The 24409-nt window shown below is 41.0% G+C and overlaps 1 protein-coding gene across 7 annotated transcripts in view; it reads right to left on the minus strand.

The window, feature by feature from the left end:
• The window catches only part of ATRN (attractin), a 177323-nt gene extending 156925 nt beyond the window's left edge, over positions 1-20398 (minus strand). For all 7 annotated transcript variants that reach the window (XM_044748857.2, XM_070485645.1, XM_070485642.1 and 4 more), the window contains exon 1: positions 19928-20398. In XM_044748857.2, coding sequence (XP_044604792.2) covers positions 19928-20301 — 374 coding nt within the window. In that variant the 5' untranslated portion in view covers positions 20302-20398. The remainder of the gene's footprint in view (positions 1-19927) is intronic.
• Positions 20399-24409: the final 4011 nt, after the last annotated feature.

A 24409-nucleotide genomic window follows, 5' to 3' on the forward strand; every position in this document is an offset into this window, starting at 1 on the left:
AAAAATTGATAAATTCTTAGAATCATACAACCTTCCGAAACTGGATCAAGCAGAAGTAGAGAATTTGAATAGACCAATCACCAGTAAGGAGATCGAAACAGTAATCAAAAACCTCTCATAAGTTCACTCGCTCCACTTCGGCAGCCCAGGGTGTTCACCAGTTCGGATCCTGGGCGCTGACAGACCACCGCGCATCAAACCATGCTGAGGTGGCATCCCACATGCCACAACTAGAAGGACCTACAACTAAGAATATATACAACTTTGTACCGGGGGGCTTTGAGGAGAAAAAGGAAAAATAAAATCTTTAAAAAAAAAAAAAACTCTCAAAAAATAACAGCCCAGGACCAGATGGCTTCCCTGGTGAATTCTATCAAACATTCAAGGAAGATTTAATACTTATCCTTCTCAAACTGTTCGAAAAAATTGAAGAGAGGAGCCTTCCTAACTCAATCTATGAAGCCAACATTATCCTAATACCAAAACCAGATAAGGGCAACACAAAAAGAGAAAATTACAGGCCAATATCACTGATGAACATTGATGTAAAAATCCTCAACAAAATACTAGCAAATCGAATACAACAATAAATTAAAAAGATCATACATCATGATCAAGTGGGTTTTATTCCAGGGATGCAGGGATGGTTCAACATGCGCAAATCTATCAACATGATACACCACATTAACAAAATGAAGACTAAAAATCACATGATCATCTCAATAGATGCAGAGGAAGCAATTCACAAGATACAGCATCCATTTATGATAAAAACCCAAAATAAAATGGGTATAGAAGGAAAATACCTCAACATAATAAAGGCCAGACATGACAAAACCACAGCTAATATCATTCTCAATGGAGAAAAACTGAAAGCTATCCCTCTAAGAGGAGGAACCAGACAAGGATGCCCACTGTCACCACTCTTATTTAACATAGTATTGGAAGTTCTAGCCAGAGCAATCAGGCAAGAAAAAGAAATAAAAGGGATCCAAATTGGAAAAGAAGTGAAATTATCACTGTTTGCAGACGACATGATTTTATATATAGAAAACTCTGAAGAATCCACTAAAAAACTTTTAGAAATAATAAATGAATACAGTCAAGTCACAGGATACAAAATCAACATACAAAAATCAGTTGCATTCCGGGGCTGGCCCCGTGGCCGAGTGGTTAAGTTCATGCACTCTGCTGCAGGCGGACCAGTGTTTCGTTGGTTCAAATCCTGAGCACGGACATGGCACTGCTCATCAAACCACGCTGAGGCAGCGTCCCAAATGCCACAACTAAAAGGACCCACAACGAAGAATATACAACTACATACCAGGGAGCTTTGTGGAGAAAAAGGAAAAAAAATAAAATATTAAAAAAAAAAATCAGTTGCATTCCTACACACTAACAACGAAGTAGCAGAAAGATAAATTAAGAATACAATCCCATTTACAATTGCAACAAAAAGAATAAAATTACCTAGGAATAGACTTGACCAAAGAGATGAAAGATCTGTACTATAAAACACTGTTGAAAGAAACTGAAGAAGACACAAAGAAATGGAAAGATATTCCGTGCTCTTGGATTGGAAGCATTAACATAGCTAAAAGGTCCATACTTCCTACAGTAATCTATAAATTCAACGCAATCCCTACCAAAGTTCCAACAACATTTTTCACAGAAATAGAACAAAGAATCCTAAAATGTATATGGAACAACAGAAGAGCCCAAATAGCCAAAGGAATCCTGAGAAAAAAGAAAAAAGCTGGAGGTATCACATTCCCTGACTTCAAAACATACTACAAAGCTACAGTAATCAAAACAGCATGGTACTGGCACAAAAACAGGTGCACAGATCAATGGAACAGAATTGAAAGCCCAGAAATAAAACCACACATCTATGGACAGCTTATCTTTGACAAAGGAGCTGAGGGCATACAATGGAGAAAAGAAAGTCTTTTCAACAAATGGTGCTGGGAAAACTGGAAAGCCACATGTAAAAGAATGAAAATTGACCATTCTTTTTCACCATTCACCAAAATAAACTCAAAATGGATTAAAGACCTAAAGGTGAGACCTGAAACCATAAGGCTTCTGGAAGAAAACGTAGGCAGTACACTCTTTGACATCAGTATTAAAAGGATCTTTGTGGACACCATGCCTTCTCAGAGAAGGGAAACAATAGAAAGAATAAACAAATGGGACTTCATCAGATTAAAGAGCTTCTTCAAGGCAAATGAAAACAGGATTGAAACAAAAAAAAACCCACTAACTGGGAAAAAATATTTGCAAGTCATATATCTGACAAAGGCTTAATATCCATAATACATAAAGAACTCTCGCAACTCAACAACAAAACATCAAACAACCCAATCAAAAAATGGGCTGGAGACATGAACAGACATTTCTCCAAAGAAGATATACTGATGGCCAATAGGCACATGAAAAGATGCTCATCATCGCTGATCATCAGGGAAATGCAAATCAAAACTACACTAAGATATCACCTTACACCCGTTAGAATGACAAAAATATCTAAAACTAATAGCAACAAATGTTGGAGAGGTTGCGAAGAAAAAGGAACCCTCATACACTGCTGGTGGGAATGCAAACTGGTGCAGCCACTATGGAAAACAGTATGGAGATTCCTCAAAAAATTAAAAATAGAACTACCATACGATCCAGCCATCCCACTACTGGGTATTTATCCAAAGAGCTTGAAGTCAGCAATCCCCAAAGTCCTATGCACCCCAATGTTTATTGCAGCACTGTTTACAATAGCCACGACGTGGAAGCAACCTAAGTGTCCAGCAACAGACGAATGGATAAAGAAGATGTGGTACATATATACAATGGAATACTACTCAGCTGCAAAACAGAACAAAATCATTCCATTTGCAATAACATGGATGGACCTTGAGAGAATTATGTTAAGTGAAATAAGCCAGCGAGAGAAAGATAATCTGTGTATGACTCCACTCATATGAGGAATTTAAAATTATGGACTAACAACAGTTTAGTGGATACCAGGGGAAAGGTGGGGTGGGGGGTGGGCACAAAGGGTGAAGTGGTGCACCTACAACATGACTGACAAACAGTAATGTACAATTGAAATTTCACAAGATTGTAACCTACCAATAACTCAATTTAAAAAAAAAAAACATACTACAAAGCTATAGTAACCAAAACAGCATGGTACTGGCACAAAAACAGACACACAGATCCATGGAAGAGAACTGAGAACCCAGAAATAAAATCACACATTTATGGACAGCTAATTTTCGACAAGGGAGCCAAGAGCATACAATGGAGAAAGGAGAGTCTCTTCAATAAACAGTATTGGGAAAACTGGACAGCCACATGCAAAAGAACGAAAGTAGACCATTATCTTACACCAGGCACAAAAATCAACTCAAAATGGATTAAAGGCTTGAATGTAAGACCTGAAACCATGAAAATTCTAGAAGAAAACACATGCAGTATGCTCTTTGACATAGGTCTTAGCAGCATATTTTCAAGTACCATGTCTGATTGGGCAAGGGAAACAAAAGAAAAAATAAACAAATGGGACTACATCAAACTAAAAAGCTTCTGCACAGCAAAGGAAACCATCAACAAAACAAAAAGACAACCTAACAACTGGGAGAAGATATTTGCAAACCATATATCAGATAAGGGGTTAATATCCAAAATAAACAAAGAACTCATACATCTCAACAACAAAAAAACCAACCCAATTTAAAAATGGGCAAAAGATCTGAACAGAGATTTCTCCAAAGAAGATATACAGATGGCCAACAGGCACATGAAGACATGTTCAACATCATTAGCTATCAGGGAAATGCAAATCAAAACTACAATGAGATATCACCTCACTCCTGTCAGAATGGCTATAATTAACAAGACAGGAAACAAGTGTTGGAGAGGGTGTGGAGAGAAGGGAATCCTCGTACACTGCTGGTGGGTGTGCAAACTGGTGCAACCACTATGGAAAGCAGTATGGAGTATCCTCAGAAAATTAAGAATAGATCTACCACATGATCCAGCTATTCCACTGCTAGGTATTTATCCAAAGAATTTGAAAACACAAATGCATAAAGATACATGCAGCCCTATGTTCATTGCGGCATTATTCACAATAGCCAACACTTGGAAGCAACCTAGGCACCCATCAAGGGACAAATGGATAAAGAAGATGCGGTATACATACACAATGGAATACTACTCAGCCATAAGAAATGATGAAATCCTGCCATTTGTGACAACATGGATGGACCTTGAGCATATTACACTAAGTGAACTAAGTCAGAGCGAGAAAGTGAAATACCATATGATTTCACTCATAAGTAGAAGATAGAAACAACGACAAACAAACACACAGCAACAGAGATTGGATAGGTGGCTACCAGAGAGGAAGGTGGGACCGAAGAGGGGAAAAGGGGTGGTTAGGCACACATGCGGTGATGGATTATAATTAGACTTTGAGTGGTAAACATGATGTAATCTACACAGAATTGGAAATATGTTACAATGTATACCTGAAAGTTATATAATGTTATAATCCAATGTTACTGCAATAAAAAATTTTTTAAAAATTAAAAGAATGTTGATAAAAAAATAAAATAAAATAAGTGCTCAATAAAAGGAAAGAAAGAAAGAAAGAAAAAAAACTGTCACAATTTATTGGCAGCATGATTATCAACATAGAAAACTTAGGAGAATCCATAGTCAAGCTATCAGTACTACAATGATTTAAGAAAGATTCCTAGAAACAAATTTAGCATATAAGAAAATCAGTTCTGGGGGCCAGCCCCGTGGCCGAGTGGTTAAGTTCACGCACTCCGCTGAAGGCGGCCCAGTGTTTTGTCGGTTCAAATCCTGGGCATGGACATGGTACCACTCATCCAGCCATGCTGAGGTGGCATCCCACATGCCACAACTAGAAGGACCCACAACTAAGAATATACAACTATGTACCGGGGGACTTTGGGGAGAAAAAGGAAATAAATGAAATCTTTAAAAAAAAAAAAGAAAGAAAGAAAATCAATTCTGCTTTTGCACCTCTGCCATCACCATGATGATAAGACTTAGCTGGCCTCTGGTCCAAGGAGGATGAGAGAGTCGTGACACACCCTATTCCCACCAGGTGAGCCCAGCCAAGCTCCAGCCTAGACCCAGAGAACTAAGTTCAGTAGAGATCAGCCAAGTCACCCCAACAACCACAGACACTCACAAGCTAAATATTACTTAGTGTTATAATGATAATACTAACAAAAATAAAAAATTCCATTCGTTACTACTTAGCCATAAAAAAAGACAAAATCGTCCCATTTGCAACATGGATGGCCCTTGATAGTATGACGTTAAGCTAAATAAGCCAGACAGAGAAAGACAAATAGCCCATGATTTCACTCATATGTGGAAGATAAACACATGGACAAAGAGAACAAATTAGTGGTTACCAGAGGGGAAGGGTTGGGGGGGGTGGGCAAAAGGGGAAAAAGGGCACATATATATGGTGACTGACAAACAATGCACAAACGAAATTTCACAATGTTATAAACTACTATGACCTCATTAAAATAATAAAAAATTAAATTTTTTTTAAAAACTCCATTCCTATGTACTACAGTAATCAATTAGGTTATAGCAACAAAATTATACATCTAGAGGTAAATCTAATAAAAGTATGTCAGGCCATTTTGGAAAAATTATAAGAATTTACTTAAAGACATAAAAGAGACCTAAATAAATGGAAATATCAATCATGTCAGGGAATAAGCATGTCAGGATGGGAAAACTGTATATCATAAAGACGACAAATTTCCCCAGGCTAATCTCAGTATCAGGTGAAATTCCAATCAAAGTTTCAACAGGGACTGTTGTTGAAATTAGAAGAGCAAAGGGCTAAAAACAACCAAGACAGCTTGAAGTTTTATATGACTGGGTATATTTCATATCTGTAGGGAGAAAAACACACTGTTTTATAAATGAGACTGGGACAATTGCTTACCAAATAAAAATAATTGAATTAGCTCATCACAACAAACTATGCATAAAATAAATTACAGGTAGGTAAAAGACCAGAATGTGAAAAAGCAAAAATCTTAAATGTTGGGAAGCAATAGCTTTACAATGTTAGTATAGGGGAAGGAATTTTTAAGTATAACACAAAAAGCACAAATCATAAAGGAAAAGAGTGACAAAATTCACATTAAAATTTTAAATTTCTGTTAAAAAGACACCATAAAGAAAGTTAAAGGGGCCAGCCCTGTGGCCGAGTGGTTAAGTTTGCGCGCTCCACTTCGGCGGCCCAGGGTTTCTCCAGTTTGGATCCTGCGCACAGACATGGTAGCACACTCATCAAGCCATGCTGAGGCAGCATCCTACACACCACAACTAGAAGGACCCACAACTAAAAATACACAACTATGTACTGGGGGTCTTTGGGGAAAAAAAGGAAAAAATAAAATCTTAAAAAAAAAAGTTACAGACAAGCCATAACTTATTGCTGCTGGTAATGTAAACTGGGAAAATCTCTGCGGAAAGCTATTCAGCAATACCTAACAAAATATAAAGTGCACATATCTCTCTGATGAAAGTGATTTTACTTCTGAGAACTAATCCTAAAGATAGACCCACAAATGCGTAAAATTACATGTATAAGGTTATTCAACACATTATATAAATGAATTAATAGATAGACAGATCCACAGAAAATAAGTACTGGTGAGAATATTGAGAAAATGGAACCCTCACACACTGCTAATAGGAATGTAAATTGCTGTGAAAAACAGTTTGGCACTTCCTCAAAAAGTAAAGCATAATCACCATATGACCCAGCAATTCCAGTCCTAGGTATACAGTCAAGAGACATATCCATATGTCCACACAAAAACTTGTACACGCAAGTTCATAGCAGTATTATGCAAAATAGCTAAAAGGTGGAAACCATCCAAATATTCGTCAACTGACAAACGGATAAATAAGATGTGGTATATGCATACAATGGAATATTACTCAGCCATAAAAAGGAATGAAACAGTGACACATGACACAACATGGATGAATCTTGAGAACATTACAGTAAGTAAAAGAAGTCAGTCACAAACAATCACATATTGTATGATAACATTTATATCACATGTCTAGAAGAGACAAATCCATAGACAGAAAGTAGATTGTGGTTGTCAGGGGTTGGGAAGGAAGAAGAATGTGGAGAGCTAATTGGTAAAGGTTCTATTTGGCAGAATGAAAATATTCCGGGATTAGACAGTGATGATGGTTGCATAACTTTATGAATACACTAAAAATCACTGAATTGTACACTTTAAAATGGTGAACTTTATGGTGTGTGACATCCAGATCAGTAGACAGAATTCATAACCCAGAAAGAAAAAATTATATGGGGGAACTAGAATGAAAATAAGAATTTAAGTGGAAAAAAAGGAACAATATAAAAATTGATTGTTAAAGAAAACCTTACACATGTATTTTTTCTAAAAAAAGATTGAGAATGGTTATCAAACTGCTATGGAATTGGATTCCACCCAATAAATTTTAAAAAGTAATATAATGGGGTTTTTTCATTAACTCTATTTATAATACACCAGAAACTACATTCTTTGCAACTATATAAATCCACTCTTTAAAAAATGGTCTATGTCAACTGCATGTCAATCTAAAAGTACACAAGGAAGTAAACAGAATTTTAAAATTATTTTGGAGGTGCTTCAAAAGTTTGAAGATCACTACCCTAGAAAAAAATCATACACAGGTGCATAAGAAATATGTAAAGAATGTTAATTGTAGGGGCCAGCCCCATGGCCAAGTGGTTAAGTTCATGCTCTTAGCCTCAGGGGCCCAGGGTTTCACCATTCGGATCCTGGCCTCGGACATGGCACCACTCATCAGGCCATGCTGAGGCAGCGTCCCATACAGCACATCAGAAGGACCCACAGCTAGAATATACAACTATGTACTGGGGGGCTTTGGGGAGAAATAGAAGAGGGGAAAAAAAAAAAGACTGGCAACAGTTGTTAGCTCAGGTGCCAATCTTTACAAAAAAAAAAAAAGAATATTAATTGTGCACTATTTGTAACAGCACAAATTGGAAAAATCTAAATGCCCAGCAGCAGGAAAATGGGTAAATAAATGGGAATTCTATGATGAATATAGATAAGAATCAATTAGAGCTACATTTATCAACACAAACAAATCTCAAAGGCATAAAAAAATAGGTTTGTGGAGGGGGCTGGCCCCGTGGCCGAGTGGTTAAGTTCGCGCACTCTGCTGCAGGCGGCCCAGTGTTTCATAAGTTCGAATCCTGGGCGCGGACATGGCACTGCTCATCAAACCATGCTGAGGCGGCATCCCACATGCCACAACTAGAAGGACCCACAACTAAGAATATACAACTATGTACCGGGGGACTTTGGGGAGAAAAAGGAAAAAAATAAAATCTTTAAAAAAAAAAAATGGGTTTGTGGTAAAAAAAGTTACAGAATGATTTTTTATAAAGTTTGAAAACATGATCTTGTTTTTGAAACAAGACATCATGTGTGTGCCTATCTGTAGTTAAAGTAGAAAGATGCAAGGGAAATAATAAAACGTCAACTTCACCATACTGTCACCTCTGGGAGGAGAGTAAGGTGAACAGGATTAGGGTGGGGTAGCACAGGGACTTTGGTTGGTATCATAATATTTTATATTACATAATTTATATTATTAGTCGTACATAATAATAATAATATAAAAGAAATTCAGCAAAGTGAGGTTGTAGGTACATAGATGTTCATTTTATTATTCTATCTCTTTCACAGGCTTGAAATACTTCATACTAAAAGGAAGTTAAAGTTAGCCCAGAGACGGAACCAGCACCAACCATGTGATTGCTTTAAAGCAACAGTTACTTGGTCAGAGTTGGTCAGTGTTTCTCAACCAGTATTCCAAACAATGTTCCAACTAAAAGGCAGTAATCGCATCTATGAAAAGAGAAGCGTAAAACACGATATTTAAATACAAGTTTTGGAAGGGCATAAAATGAATCTAACTCTGCAAATTTGCCTCAAGATCATCTTGCCAAATCTTCTGATCAAAATCCTTGTACAGCTTTGCAAGATGTCTCTAGAACTTCAAAAACCAATGTTAAAAGAGGAAAATTAAGTGACAATTGTAGCCAGTCTGGCCTTTTCATTCAATTTTGGAAAAAAAAAATCCACATAGGAAATATACTATTTGCAGTGAAATGCTTACAAATAGTTGAAAACTGCTATCATTTTATCATTTAGAAACGAAACACACCAAAAAATTGTAAGAAATAATTTTTAAAGCACAAATGTATGAATACCAAACATTAGGACAGGAAAGTTGTCTGTTTCTATAGCACAAAGCAGAGTCAAATTCAATCGAATTAATATACATTCGATCCCAAAATTAAATACCATTTTTTATTTGTCTCTAAATCATGCTTTCCCTTACACAACTAATTTAAAATACATTAAATATGTACCACATGTTAGAAAGGGAAAAGGTCAAATTTTTCTTTTTATATTGTGAATATCATAACAAATTGTGTTGAAAATATAGGTTATAATCTTTGTTAAGGAATTATGTTTTAATCTACTTAAAATCATCTTATCAAAAATAGGATAGTTTTTTAAAGTTATTTTTTAATTCCTAAGAGAGTCCATAAGACTATACACTTTTGTGAAAGGATTTTTGAATCAAAAAATATAGGAAACACTAGTCAAGAGAGTGACATCTGTGTCTCTTAATAGCACCTGATGCAATTGCAGCCCTTAATGCTTATAGGCTTATTAATTGGAAAATCCTTAATTAGAATGCAAAAAGGACCAAGAGAAATTAACTGCAAAATGCATTCAACTTAATAACTGTACACAGTTAATGTCAAATTGTAAAAAGATACATAGGTAGTTCAGCCATGACTAAAATTAACTTCTATAAGTGAAAGAGAATTCTAGATGAGTAAACATGTAAATAAATAGCTAGAGTGGATCACTCAAAACATAACTTGAAAAAACAGAAAACTTAAAGAATTAAAAATTGGAAACAATAAACTAGAACCAGGGTTTCAAGTGCTAAAAGAAAAGCAGTTAAAGCGATATAACATCAATAAAATGAGGAAAAAGAAAAAGAAAGGCAAATACAAGAAAGTCACCCTAAGGAGAAAAAAAACAGAAAAACTCGGGGCTGGTGGTGTAGTGGTTAAGTTCGCGTGCTCCACTTTGGCGGCCCAGGGTTCTCAGGTTCGGATCCCGGGCATGAACCTAGGCACCGCTCAACAAACCATGCTGTGGCTGCCTCCCATTTACAAAACAGAAGAAGACTGGCACATATGTTAACTCAGGGACAATCTTCCTCAAGCAAAACGAGGAAGATTGGCAACAGACGTTAGCTCAGGGTCAATCTTCCTCAAAAATAAATAAAAGTTAAAAAAAAAAATAGAAGAAGTCAGGCCCATAATAGAAGGCTGATTTGAAAGCATAAAGAAGAAAGGAAAAATGGAAGAAAGCAACAAAAGGAAGGCTTAGATTAGTATATGTCATATGGGATTCACTTTCGCCACAATGCCATTTGGGAAATCACAGAAAACAGTGAAGAATATAAGTGAGAAACAAGTTTCATAATAGGTTAGTGGCTGATAAATTTCCAGACAATTATTTCAAAAAGTACAACTAGAGTTTCATTTCAGTTTTAGAAACAAGATTGTGTTAAAGAGAAAAACCAATATGATTTCTGTTTGACCACAGTACCAGTTACCTACTTCTCCTTAATTCTCAAGCTAAAGATAACCTACAAATTTATTACATCAGTTAATCATATTTAGTAAAATCTTTTCTGATCATAAACATACTCTGCTTTTCTCCGATATATTTATCTGTCCTCTATACTATAGTAAATAAAAAGCATTTGTCTATCTTGGGAACCTTTCACAGAGGTAAACTTTAAATGTTACAAATCTGCTTTCAAACATATAACTTATGTAATTATATTAAGACATTCATGCTCAATTTTTCTTTTACTCAATAAACATATTTTTACCTTTTCAAATAAGTACACTCTACCTTCCAGGAATCAGCCAAAAACTTTAAATGTCTGTTATGTAAGCATTTTACATAAAGTTAAGTTTTCACATAACATAATTTCACACAACATAAACATGTATTTTGTTGCTTCCTCTCATAATCCTGTCTATTTCCCCCATCACAAAATCAGGGGATGAATAACTAGCATTCAATGACTTGGCTCTACTGGACTGAAACTCAACACGGGACAGCCCTTGCTTCAGTAATCTCAAAGAGCTGGCATAATGCATTTCACACAGTGGGTCCTTCACAACGCCTCACAATGACTGGGCGAATTCATGATGCACTGGGGGATCTCATTACTTGATACAGTATTTTCCAGACCATTCCTAATTTTCTTCATCAACACTTACTGGGTTCTGACCAAATGGTAACTTCTAAGAATACACAGGGATGTCACTATTCTCACCTGCCCGGCACTGGCCCCAGACTCTGGTGACATTACGTGTGTTTTCATTTCTCCTCTCCTTGCTCCCCCTTTCTCAGTCCCTGCCATCTAATGGAGCTGGACCTCACCCCCAAGCTCCAGAACAGCTACTCAACTCAAGGGTGATCAGTCAGAACTTTCCCATGACCCCAGGCACAGTGACTGCTTCAGTTACGGACAAGGCACCAGTGAGACTCTCACACCTCCTTATTTGCTACAAGCTCCTAAGGAAGAGTCATTCTTTTTCAGTGGAGGAGGTTAAGCTGGTTTGATTTAGTTTCTGGAGATACCATGTTAAGAAAGTCTGCCTGAAAGTGAGGCCAATAAAGAGAAGAGCAAAGCTAAGAGACGGAGGGAGGGAGATCAATTAGTCCCCTAAATCCAGCCACACATGAAGTCAACAATATTCCCTTGACTCTTCTGTCACATGAACCAATAAGTCTCTCCCATCTTTTTCTCTTAAGCTTGTCTCAGATGGGTGTCTGGCACTAAAAGAACTTTGATAGAAATCAAATCCAATACAATTTACAAGTAGAGTGACAATTAATGAGCCCTCAAATTGAAAGTGGATAAATAGAGCTGAGGTACACAGCAGTTAGAATGGCCTCATCCCCAGCTGGAAATTGGCAATCCCAGGTATGCAGCATTAAAGAAACAAGTTTAAACTATTGCCTGTGGCAATTTAGGGTTCAGACCATGCACCCATCAAGACTGGAACATCATGAGACTTCACAGAAAAATGTCAGAAATTTAAACCGTGTTATCAATTTCAAGAGGATAAGGCCCAAACTCCTTGGTGTGGAATATAAAGACTTTCTTGATCTGGCCATATGTCCCTCTATATGTTAGAAATTGTTCTATATTGTAAGGGACAGGAAATCCAACCCTAAGCAGTGTAAGAAAAATATGGACTGCAGTACCTCACAAAACCAAAAAGTACAGCTTCAGGCAAGGCTTGATCTGGAGATTCAGAAAGTCATCCAGTCATCAGCTCCATTACTCTGCCATCCTCCCTCTTCATGGAGTTGCTCTGACCTCAGATGGGCTCCTAGCACAACAGTAATGCTAGCTATAACAGTTCTAGGCCTTCCATCCTCACCACACAGAAGACGACAAAGCACGTCCTTCATAAACACCCACAGAGGAGAGAGGTCTCCAGCAAAGTCCTGAGATTCACTCCGACTGAATCAGTTCAGGTCATGTGCCTACCTCAAAACAATCACTACATCCAGAGACTGGAATGCTCTGGTGGCTTAGCCTAGGTCAAGAATGTACCCTGAGGGGCCAGCCCTGCAGCACAGCAGTTAGTTCCCACGTTCCACTCCCCTGGCCCAGGGTTCACCGGTTCGGATCCCAGGGGCAGACCTATGCACCACTTGACAAGCCATGCTGTGGCAGGCATCCCACATATAAAGTAGAGGAAGATGGGCATGGATGTTAACTCAGGACCAGTCTGCCTCAGCAAAAAGAGGAGGATTGGCAGCAGATGTTGGCTCAGGGCTAATTTTCCTTAAAAAAAAAAAAAAAAAAGAATGTGCCCTGGGGCCGGCTCCATGACCGAGTGGTTAAGTTCATGCGCTCCGCTGCCGCAGCCCAGGGTTCGGATCCTGAGCGGGGACATGGCACCGCTCGTCAGGCCACGTTGAGGCGGCATCCCACATCCCACAACTAGAAGGACCTGCAACTAAGATATACAACTATGTGGGGGGGGGGGGGGGGGAGGTTGGGGAAATAAAGCAGGAAAAAAAAAAAAGGAAGATTGGCAACAGTTGTTGGCCTAGGTGCCAATCTTTAAAAAATAATAATGTGCCCTGAAGCTGGAGGTTGTTGGGAAGGGAAGAGGGAAGGCCTTTATCACCTTCCAGTCCTGCATCCTTCCAACGCATCCCTCGCAAATCACACTCCAACAACACCATCTATGCTGAGTTATCTAAGTGTTGTGGGTTGAATTGTGTCCCCCAAGAAGACATGTTGAAGTCCTAAACCCCAGTACCTGTGAAAGTGACCTTATTTTGAAACAAGGTCTTCACAAACGTACTAAAGTTAAGATGAAGTCATATTCATACATGCAGTATGACTTTCATCTAAGAAGAGAAGAGACACAGAGGGAAAGTATCATATGAGATTGAAGTGATGCACCTACCAGACAATGAATGCCAAAGATTGCTGGCGACTCCAGAAACTAAGAGAAAGGCACGGAACACATTCTCCCTAAGAGCCTTCAGAGAGAGCATAGCCCTGCCGACACCTTGATTTCAGACTTCTAACCTCCAAAACTGTGAGAGATTAAATTTCTGTTGTTTCAAGCCACCCAGCCTGTGGTACTTTGTTACAACAAACTTAAGAAACTAATACACTAAGTATCATAGTCCATGATTGCCTTTGCACAAGCTCTTTGCTCCTTCTAGAATCCACTTCTCCCCGATGTCCTGTTCATACTAAACCTCTCAGATCTGCGCAAATGTTCTCTTCTCTGTGACGCCTTCCACAAGAGCCCCCAAAAGAGTCTCTCCACCACATATTAGTTCAGCACATGTTGCCTGTATTTTTATTATTAAATTCTAATTGCCTGTGCACACAGCTGTCTTCCCTTCAGAATTATGAGCTCTCCAATGGGAAGGCAAGGCCTGATTCCTACCCACCTTCATATCCTCAAGACAGTGCACAGTACCTAACACATAACAGTCATTCAGAAGCTCTCTATGAATTGAACAGGTTGATGACTCATCTCAAAAGAAGACAATGGGTATGATTTCAGAGCACTGGCTATAGATTATAGAGAATCAAGATGGGTTTTGGGTAGAATCCAGATAAAGAGAGAAGAAAGAATGTGGGGGCGAGGACGAGAAAGGGTGCTGAATTTAGCAAATATGCAGAAAAACTACAAAGTAAAAGGATTTGGTTAGGGAAAAAGTAATGTGTGTAAGGCAGTGGGAGCCTTCTGGTGAGAGTCATTTTACAGGTAACAAGAGGAGTAAAAAAAAATAGGTTTCTGAGCAACACGTTTTCAGGGAATTTATATGACAAAGTACAGAATGGACCCCGGAGGTTTAAGAGAGCAGTCAGGTGCGACAGAGGCAGGTCAGCAACGAGGTGAAGGGACAGGTGCACTAGGATGGCAGCAGGAAGAATGGAAAGGAACAAATTTCTAAGACTTCAGAGAAGAGAGAATAAATAGAAAGAACAAAGGATTACTCCTAGTTTTTTTTTCTTTCCATTAATTTTTTTGTTGTTGTAGTCATAAGAGCTTCTAACATAGTGAGATTTCAGTTATACATTATTGTTTGTCACACACCATGTAAGTATGTCCCTTTAGCCCTTGTGCCCACCCTCCACTCCCCTTCCCCCAGCAACCACTAATTTATTTTCTTTGTCTGTAAGTTTGTTTATATTCCACATATAAGTGAACCCTTCCCCCAGCAACCACTAATTTATTCTCTTTGTCTGTAAGTTTGTTTATATTCCACATGTAAGTGAAATTATATGGTGTTTGTCTTTCTCTGTCTGGTTTATTTCACTTAACATGTGCCCTCAAGTTTCATCCATGTGGTTGCAAATGGAATGATTTTGTCTTTTTTACAGCTGAGTAGTATTCCATTGGATTACTCCTAAGTTTTGACCTTTAGTTATCTAAAGTAGGATTTGCTATTGAAGTAAGGAAGTACAAAGGAAAAGACTATTTCTTTCAATGAGGATAAGAGGTTTGGTCTTAGACATGGCTCATTATGAGGTGACAGTAAAACATCCCAATAAAGATGTCCAGAAAATAGGAAAAGAGAAGACAATGAAGTTCAGGAGAAATATGAGGACAATAGACAGATATGGCAGTCATACAGGTAAAGATGACTTTTTTAAGTCATAAAAAATATATTGCAGAATGTCATTCCTTCATTCAACAAATATTTATTGAGCACTACATCCCAGGCACTGTTCGAGGCTCCAAGAATAAAACAGTGAGCAAAACTGATAAAAATCCCTGCCCTCACTAAATTTATACTCTACTGGGGAAAACAGACAGGTGCAAATTTGATCCATAAACATAAATTTAGGGCTTCTAGTTAATACTGCTTGGTAGTTACAATGAGCAAAAGAAATTTTTTTTACCTTTTTCTTTTTCCAAATTTTCTTTTCCAGAATTTTCACTTCACTAGCTAAAAAGGCATTTATGTCCTCAGACTAGCACCAGACAGGTTCGAGTGAATTAAGTTTTTTTTTCTTATGTCAGCATTACTGTTTTAACAACTCGATTTTCCCTCATTTCTCAAAGCGTCCGCTGGAATTAGGTCAGCGCTTCCCACCCATAAAGGGTGACTGGACTCAGAAAAAATGAGAGACCAAATGGCTTTGGGAATTACACAAGGCCTGAATTCAAGTCCTAGTCCAATTTTTCACAAGTGCTGTGACCCTGAGCAAGTTATTCACTATCTCCAAGCTCCAGTTTACCCATCTGTGAAATGGGAATAAATAACTTCACTCTAGGATTAAGAGAGGTAACTTCTAAAAGGCACTTGACACAACACATGGAGAAATGCTAGGAAAATGGTGGCAGCTGCTGCTGCGACTACTATTACTATTATTTCATGTGCTAGACACAAAACAGATGCTCAATAAATGCCTACTTCTTTTATTTTTCTTCTATTGAAGGTAAGATTTAATATCATGAGAAACCATAAGGCTCCAATTCACTAGGTTATTCTATTCTTTCCTCCCAAAAGTTTTGTATAGCAGAAACTTAAAAGAATTAAATGCATATTAATTTCATAAATGGGTTTAATATATTTATTCTCTAACTCGATGGGATGTATTTATCATCCAAAGAAAAATTTCAATGGTGATGTCACAAGTAAGAAAAAAAGGATCACTGAATTATGAAGTCATATAAAAATGAATGAAAGTGACACTGTTTTAGAAATCATCCACCCAAGATTTCACAGTTATTTTTATTAAACTGACAGTAATAACCTTATCCTCTGTAATTAATCATTTCCGTAGTATCTTTCATTTGGGAAAAAATCAAGTGATTTTCTAACCACAACCATACAACAATCCAAATTTTAGACAACACCCTCACAGTTGTCCTGAAAATGAAAGGGCACAATGTATACGAAAGTGGTTGACCAGGTCCCTGGCATATAGTATGCACTCCGTGATAACCTTAGTGAAATCTAATCCTCTTATTAGCCTACATTCCTTTCAATTAATGAAAAAGATTTTATAACAGCAAGAATAACATAGGATTTATGGAACTAAAAAGCTTTAAAAAACACACCAAATTGATGGCATTCCAAACCAGAAAGGTATTCATTTTACTGTCTCTTAGTTTAATAACAAAGAGGTTTGTAAGTTAAAGCAAGATACACACCACTATAATCAAAACCAACATTTCACTCTTCCCCTAAAAAAATCCTTCAACTAAAAATTTAATGAAAGTTTTTTTAAAAGGCCAGAGACATAAGTTCCTCTTACTTTCATTTTTTAAAATGCAAATTCCAGAAGCCCACAAAATATGATGGAATTATCAGGACCAAAGTCTTAACTGTTGGCCCAGAGAAGAGCACTGACGCTAGCTCAAACCGGCTGAAAGGGAGCATCCACCATAACCAGGGGAGCCCCCTCACTCATGCGTGACACCATCTGAGACAACTCGTGTCAGGACTGCTTGTTTCCCATAACAAATGGCTCTTCTCCAATCCTCTGGACTGTCCATGTGGACACTCAGATCTGCTCTCTCTCCCTGGCAATCTCCCTCATAAGTAGATGACTCTAACACTTACACCTGTCCTGATAAGTGGATACCCTCAGAGCACCCCAATCTCAGTGTGTGCAAAATTAAAGTTATCTCAGATCTGCTCCTCCTGTGTCTGTTAACGGTATCACATCCTCTCAATAACCCAAGACAGGACGTAGTCTCTCCCTCACCATCTTTTCCCATGAGCAAACCAGTTTCAAAGAAAGAGCTGTCTTCTATCTCTATAATCCCACCTAGCACCTATCCCTGCCTCCATTGCCACAGCCTATCCCAAGTTCTCATTACTGCTGTCCTGACCAATGGACAAGAGCTCCAACCTGGCTGCCCACCATCTCTTACGTTTAAAGTGAGCCCACCTGCTCTGAACATCACAGGCAGATTTATCTTGCTACGTATGTTCCTCCCCACACTGTGGGCCCCCACTGCCTACCACGGCATCCCAGATTTTCAGAACTTGAAGAACGCTCCTCTGACCCATCCATCCATTAACTCGACCTTGGAAGCTCCTCAAATTCAAAATGCTGTTGCCTCACCTTCAAGGCCATTCCTGCTTTGGCTTCAATCTTTAGGCTTTTAAGCCTGTAACATCATGAAAACAGAATGAACTATGCCATTCCACTGCTTAGGGGCTAAAAGTCAAAATTCTCAACCCAACCAACTCGGCTCCACATGGCCTGGCCCCTGCCTATCTCTCCAGTCTTGCCATGCTCCCCTTTGCTCTCTCTGCGACAGCCACCAGGCCTTCTATCCAGCCTGCCATGATCCCTCTCAGTCCCAAGCCTCTGTCTATGCTGGCCCTCAGCACCCAGCCCTCTTGTGGGTAATGCCATCTCACCCCTCAGATCTCAATTCCAAAGTGATTTATTGGCTCACTAACCTTACCATTCCAAACTAAGTCAAGTCCTCTCTCCCCTGCTCTTCGCCTCCGCAGCCTTAAGCAAAATCATAATAAAGTGATTATTGGATTTCTTATTCCCAAGCTAAAATGTAAGCTCCATAAAAGCAGGACTGTGTCTGTCTTGTTTACCACTGTATCTTACAACCTAACCCAGAGTAGCCCTCAACAAAGACATGTAGATTAAAGTAGCTCATAAATCAGAACACCCTCTGTAAGTTACAAGGCCAGCCCCACTACACCCTGGTTGTGAAATCACCTGGTTTCTCCCTAACAATAAAGAGCTCATCTCTTCAACGTTCTCTGAGTTCCTGTGAAGATGTGACATCACATGACTCTACAATTCTACCGTCCCAAACTTCTCTCTCACAACTTTCTTCTATATACCTGGGCACTAGCAATACTTTACTTTCTGGTCTCCACAATTTTGTTTGCATCCTTCCTTCCATCTGGAATTTTTTTCCCAGCCCCACATTTCCAAATCCTACTTAGCCCAAATGCTCAAATCCAATGTTACCACCTGCACAAGTCTTCCTTGCATCCTTCCAGCTAGTCACAACCTCTCCACCCCTGAATTCCCACAGGTTCTCCAACACCTCATTCAGGTCTCAGATCAAATGTCACTTCAAAGGAGAGGCTTCTCCTAAAGTTACCCACGGGTTATAATTCTCTATCAGACCATCCTGTCTTATTTTCTTGACGGCATTTACCATTATCTTGTTTGTTTCTGTCATTTATTTACTTCTTAACTGCCTGTCTCCCCAAAGAGAACGTAAGATTCATGAGAACATGGACTCTGTCCATCTTGTTCTCCATATTTCCCCACTCCTCCTCATCCGACGTCAAAAATGTTCAGTAAACATCAGCCAAAGGCATGAATGACTCTGTAGCCCTTATGACAAGGATTACCTGAGTACATTTCTTTCTCTTGCTATATTCCAAACTCTTTGTGTACTAGGCCAAAGTCTGCCTAATCTATTTGTTTGTGTGTATTATCCAGAAAGCCTTGCACAACTGAAGCAAATAATAAATAACTACTAATTAATCAATGAATGATCTCTCCAAGAGATACTGCCCTGAACCAGGCCAACTCAGAACTCCGTATTCTCCAGAAACCAGGGCAAACAGGAACCTCCTTCTATGCCCTCTCCACGACAGACCCTGTTCCAATCTGCTGCCTCCAGTGAGCTTCAAAGGGCTAGTTTCCTCACTTTCTTCTGGCCAACAACCACTGGATCTTCGATCTCTAATATCTCACAGTCGTACCCTTTCCCTTCTATCTCCATCCAACAGATAACTTCCAGGGCCATGTTTCTTTAGAGCTCCTCACATATCCAATCAGCCGGGGAGCTCATCAGGCCCTAGGGAACAAGGGGACGGTAAACCCGAGTGTTTAATTAAGACGACTGGCTCTCTCACCTTTGCTTTTATACCTCGTTTATCCGAAAAAGGCCCAATTTCAGAGACTGGCTTTGATACTCTTTGGGACCCTAAGCTTTCTTCCCATGTAGGCCGCCGCACCCAAACCCCTTTGGGGTACCTCTACCCTGCCTCGCACTTTTTCATCTTTCATTACAGGAAGACCCCAGGCCAGAGCCGATGATCTTCCCGGAAACAAATGGTCCTCAAACACCGTGAGACGGCCCTTCCCTCCCCACTTTCTGTCTGGCACCCGCCTCCGACCTGGAGCCCTCTAGAGCGCCCCTCAGCCTCAGCCTCACCCTGCACCCGACCCTCCGTCTCCACCCCCCACTCACCTGAAGCGGCCCCCGCAGTGCTGGCATTGCTCGCCCACCCAGCCGGCGGGGCAGACGCACTGCCCGGTGCCAGGGTTGCAGCGGCCGCCGTTGACACAGGGCCGGTCACATTCCTTGGCCTCGGCTGCGGCTGAGCCCGACACCGCCGCCGCTGCCGCCGCGGCCTCGGCCGCCCAGGGCAGCAACAGCAGCGGCGGGAGCAGCAGCAGCAGCAGCCGCCGCCGCGGGAGGCGCAGCCCGGCCCCCCGCCCCGGCCTCCCAGCCCCGGTCGCGTCCCAGTCCCGGGGCCGCCCGCCGTTCCTGCTCGCGGGCGCTGTCGTCGCCGCTGTCCTCCTCCTCAGCCTCGCCTCAGTCGCCGCCGCCGCCGCCACCATCTTCCCGGGGCTGAGACGGTGCCCCGCGAACACATACACACACACCGCACGGCCGGCTCCGCTTCGCCTGGCCGTGCGGGGCGGGGCTGTGCGGACGGTGGCTCGGGCGGTCAATCCTGGGGGCGGGGCCAGAGCTGCGCGGCGGGGGGCGGGGGGGCGACGCGTGCGTGGGCGGGGCGCGGGGCGCAGGCGCCGTGCTCCGGCGCGCGTGGGCCTGGAGGCGGGGCTCTAACCCTGAGTCCGGTTCTAGCCTAGCCAGCCGGCTTAGTTCCCGAGGCTCCCTGACGCCCTGGTTTTCGCCCTTCTCCAGATGTGGCGGCGAGGAGGTGGCAGACCTCAAGCTCATTCTTTCTGTGGGCTGCCTGGGGCCCTGCCGCTCTGCTAGCCAAGCCGGCCTTGTTGAGCGCTGCCCTCCCCCAAGACCCCGGCGCGGTCAGTGCTCTCCCCCAGCTCTTGCTGTCGAGCAGAATAGGCCCAGGAAACTGCGTCGTGGTGTGATGCCAGGTGCGGGACCGTAGAAGGAGTGCTGCGTTCGACCCTCTGCTTTCTCCTCCGGAAAATAGGGATAATGACGTGTGTTAAGAACCTAGTCCATAGGCTGTGCTCAGTAAATGCCTGATAGACTGAATGAAGACACACACACAGCCCGGCCTCCCTTGATTCAGGCTGATCCAGTAGCGGACCAGACCACCGCCCCCGCCCCCCCTCCCCCTGCCTTTAATTCTATGGAGGAAGTTTTGGGTTACTTACTCTTCACTGTTTGTCTTCCAGTCATCTCTGAAAAGAGGGCAGCATAAAATTAGCAGTTGGAGCACCCTCAGCCCGCACACCTCTGCCCCTAGAGCCCTAGCAATACAACGTTGTGTGGTCCTCAACTCTGGAATCTGGACTGGACCTGTGACTCGATTAACCAATAGAAGGATGTGGTGGAAGTGACCATGTGCCAGCTCCACCTCCAAGCTTAATACCAGCCTTCATTTTGAGCTCTTGATAATTCTGAGCTGCTCCCCATCTTCTACTTTACTATAGAGAGACCACATGCAGAGACCACATGAGAGGGAAAGGCCCTGCGACTACATGGAGGAAAAGTAGGGACCCATGTATCACCAAGAACTGAGACCCCGGACACGTGAACCTGGTGGACCCTTCCCAGCTGAGGGACCAGTCATTGAGGGAAGAAGGCTTCTAGGTTGTTGCAGCCATCTGGGCTGTTCCTTATTGCCTAGAACAGAGACGAGTCTCTCCTACTGTGCTTTAGCCAAAATCCTGAGAAACGATTAACTAGCTGCTGTTTTAAACCTCTAAGTTTTGTAAAAGTTTATTACTCAGCACTAGATAACCAGTACATTGTCCAGCATAAGCCTCGTGCTGTGAGGAATACTTAATGGCAACTATCTCAGAGATTGGGCACCTTGCAGTCCCTGGGAAACAAAGAAAGCCCCTCATGTATCTGTGGAGCCTGTCAGCTTTACCTCAGAGCACAGAATTCTAAGATTCTAGGATAAACTCCCTTACTCATACCCAGGTCGTGACGTTCCTCACTCTGCATCCCTTTCAAGCCTGGTGAAGCTGAACTGCACAACAGCCTCATCCCCACATCTCCACACACAGATCTCTCCTATGCCTCCCAAACCCATTGTTTGGCCTAGCGCTGGCATTCTGGTTTGCAGGTTATGTTTTGCTGCACTGTCTCATGTGGGGCTATGTAGGATGAGGTAGGGAAATGAAAGACATGGCCCTACCCTCTGGGAAGACCTAAGTCAGATGGGGGAGGCTGTTGGCAGAGCTCCTGGTGGCCTCCATAGGCAAGCCCCACAAGTACAGGAAGTGGCCTTTATGTCCACTCAAGGGGCAAGACCCAGCCTTGGGAAGAGATTACCAATTTAAAGGCAGAGGACTTGAACTTTCTATTGGAAGAGCTGGATGCATGCTCCCTCCCACAGATTTCTACAATAGAGAACTAAAAGTCTTCTCCCTGTAGATAGATAAGATATTATGAAAACAATAATCACATTAAAAGAGAACTGACCTTGCTAAATACAGCCATGAAGAAGGACTTCAAATTAGAGGTTTCCAAACTGAAGCCATCCTTTTTGCTAAAAACTTCTCAGAATTATAGGTAACAACCTCTATTAGTCCCTGTGACTGCTATAACAAATTATCACAAACTTGGTGGCATAAAACAACAGAAATGTATTCCCTCACGGTTCGGGAGTCTGAAATCAGGGTATCCGAAATCAGGCTGTCAGCAGAGTTGCATTCCCTCTGGAGACTCTAGAAGAGAATCTTCCCTTGCCTGTTCCAGCTTCTGGGGGCTGTTGGCATTCCTTGACCTCCTTGGCTTGTGGTCACATCACTCCAACTTCTGCCTGTATCATCACATTGCCTTCTCCTCTCCTGGATGTGTCTCTTCTAAGGACACTTGTTATTGGATTTAGGGCCCGCCTGGATAATCCAACATGATCTCCTCATCTCAAGATCCTTTCTGAATTACATCTACAAAGACCCTTTTTCCAACTATGGTAACATTCACAGGCTCTGGAGATTAGGATGTGGGCATGTCTTTGGGGAGTCGCTATTCAGCCCACTACACAACCTACACAGGAAGTCAACTCCTTCAGTTCATTCAATTATTCAACTAATATTAATTGAGTGGCTACTACACACCAGAGACAGATCTAGGCTTTGGAGGGGCAGCAGTGAAAAAGCATATGAAAACCCCTGCTGTTCCTCACATCCATTAGGATGGCTACTATCAAAAACAAACAAACGAAAAAACAGAAAATAACAAATGGCAAGAATATGGAAAAATTGGAATTGTTGTACATTGTCAGGGAATGTAAAGTGGTGCAGCCACTGTGGAAAACAGTTTGGCAGTTCCTCAAAACGTTAAAAATAGAATAACCATATGACCCAGCAATACCACCTGTGAGTGTATATATCCAAAATAATTAGAAGCAGGATCTTGAAGAGATATTTGTACACCCGTATTCATTGCAATATTATTCACAATAGCCAAGAGGTGGAAGCAACCCAAATGTCTATCGACGGATGAATGGTTAAACAAAATGTGGACAAAATGTGGTATATACATACAATGGAATATTATTCACCCTTAAAAAGAGAAGGAATTCTGACACATGCTACAAAATGGATGAACCTTGAGGACGTTATGTTAAGTGAAATAAGTCAGTCACAAAAAGAGAAATACTGTATGATTCCACTTATATGAGGTAATTAAAGTAGTCAAGTTTGTAGAAACAGAAAGTAGAATGGTGATTGCCAGGGGCTGAGGGGAGGGGAAAATGGGCAGTGGTTCTTTAATGGGTATAGTTTCAGTTTTGCATGGTAAAAAAATATCTGGAGATCTGTTGTACAATGTTGTGAATATACTTAACGTTACTGAACTACACTTAAAAATGATTAAGATGGTAAATTTTGTTGTCTTTTATAACAATTTAACACTTTAAAAATAATATTGAAAAATCCCTGCCTTCATGGGACAACTAATTAGGTATACTGTTTTTTTTAACTCTCAGCTGAAGTGTAACATACATGCAGAAAAGTGAAGAGATCGTACATACACAGCTCAATGAATTTTCAAAGTAAACACTGTCATCTAACCAGGGTCCAGCTCAAGAAATAGAACATTACAGGATCCCACTTGGGCCATACCAAGTCACTACCATCACTACCTCCACAAAGGAACCACTCTCTTGACTTCTTACACTATAGATTTGTTTTGCCAGTTTTTTGCTTCATGTAAATAGAATGCTACAGTATGGACCCTTTTGTGTCTGGCTTCTTTCACTTAGTATGATGTTTGTGAGATTCAACCATATTGTGATATATAATAGGTCATTTTTTTTTTGAAGATTGGCCTTGAGCTAATATCTGTTGCCAATCATTTTTTTCTTCTTCTCCCAAAAGTCCCCAAATACATAGTCGTATATTCTAGTTGTAGGTCCTTCTAGTTCCGCTGTGTGGGGCGCTGCCTTTGCATGGCTTCATGAGCAGTGCTAGGTCCATACCCAGGATCCGAACCGGTGAAACTCTGGCCCGCTGAAGTGGAGCATGTGAACCCAATCACTTGGCCATGGGGTCAGCC

The sequence above is a fragment of the Equus asinus genome, chromosome 15 (assembly GCF_041296235.1).
Source record: "Equus asinus isolate D_3611 breed Donkey chromosome 15, EquAss-T2T_v2, whole genome shotgun sequence".
NCBI lineage: Eukaryota > Metazoa > Chordata > Mammalia > Perissodactyla > Equidae > Equus > Equus asinus.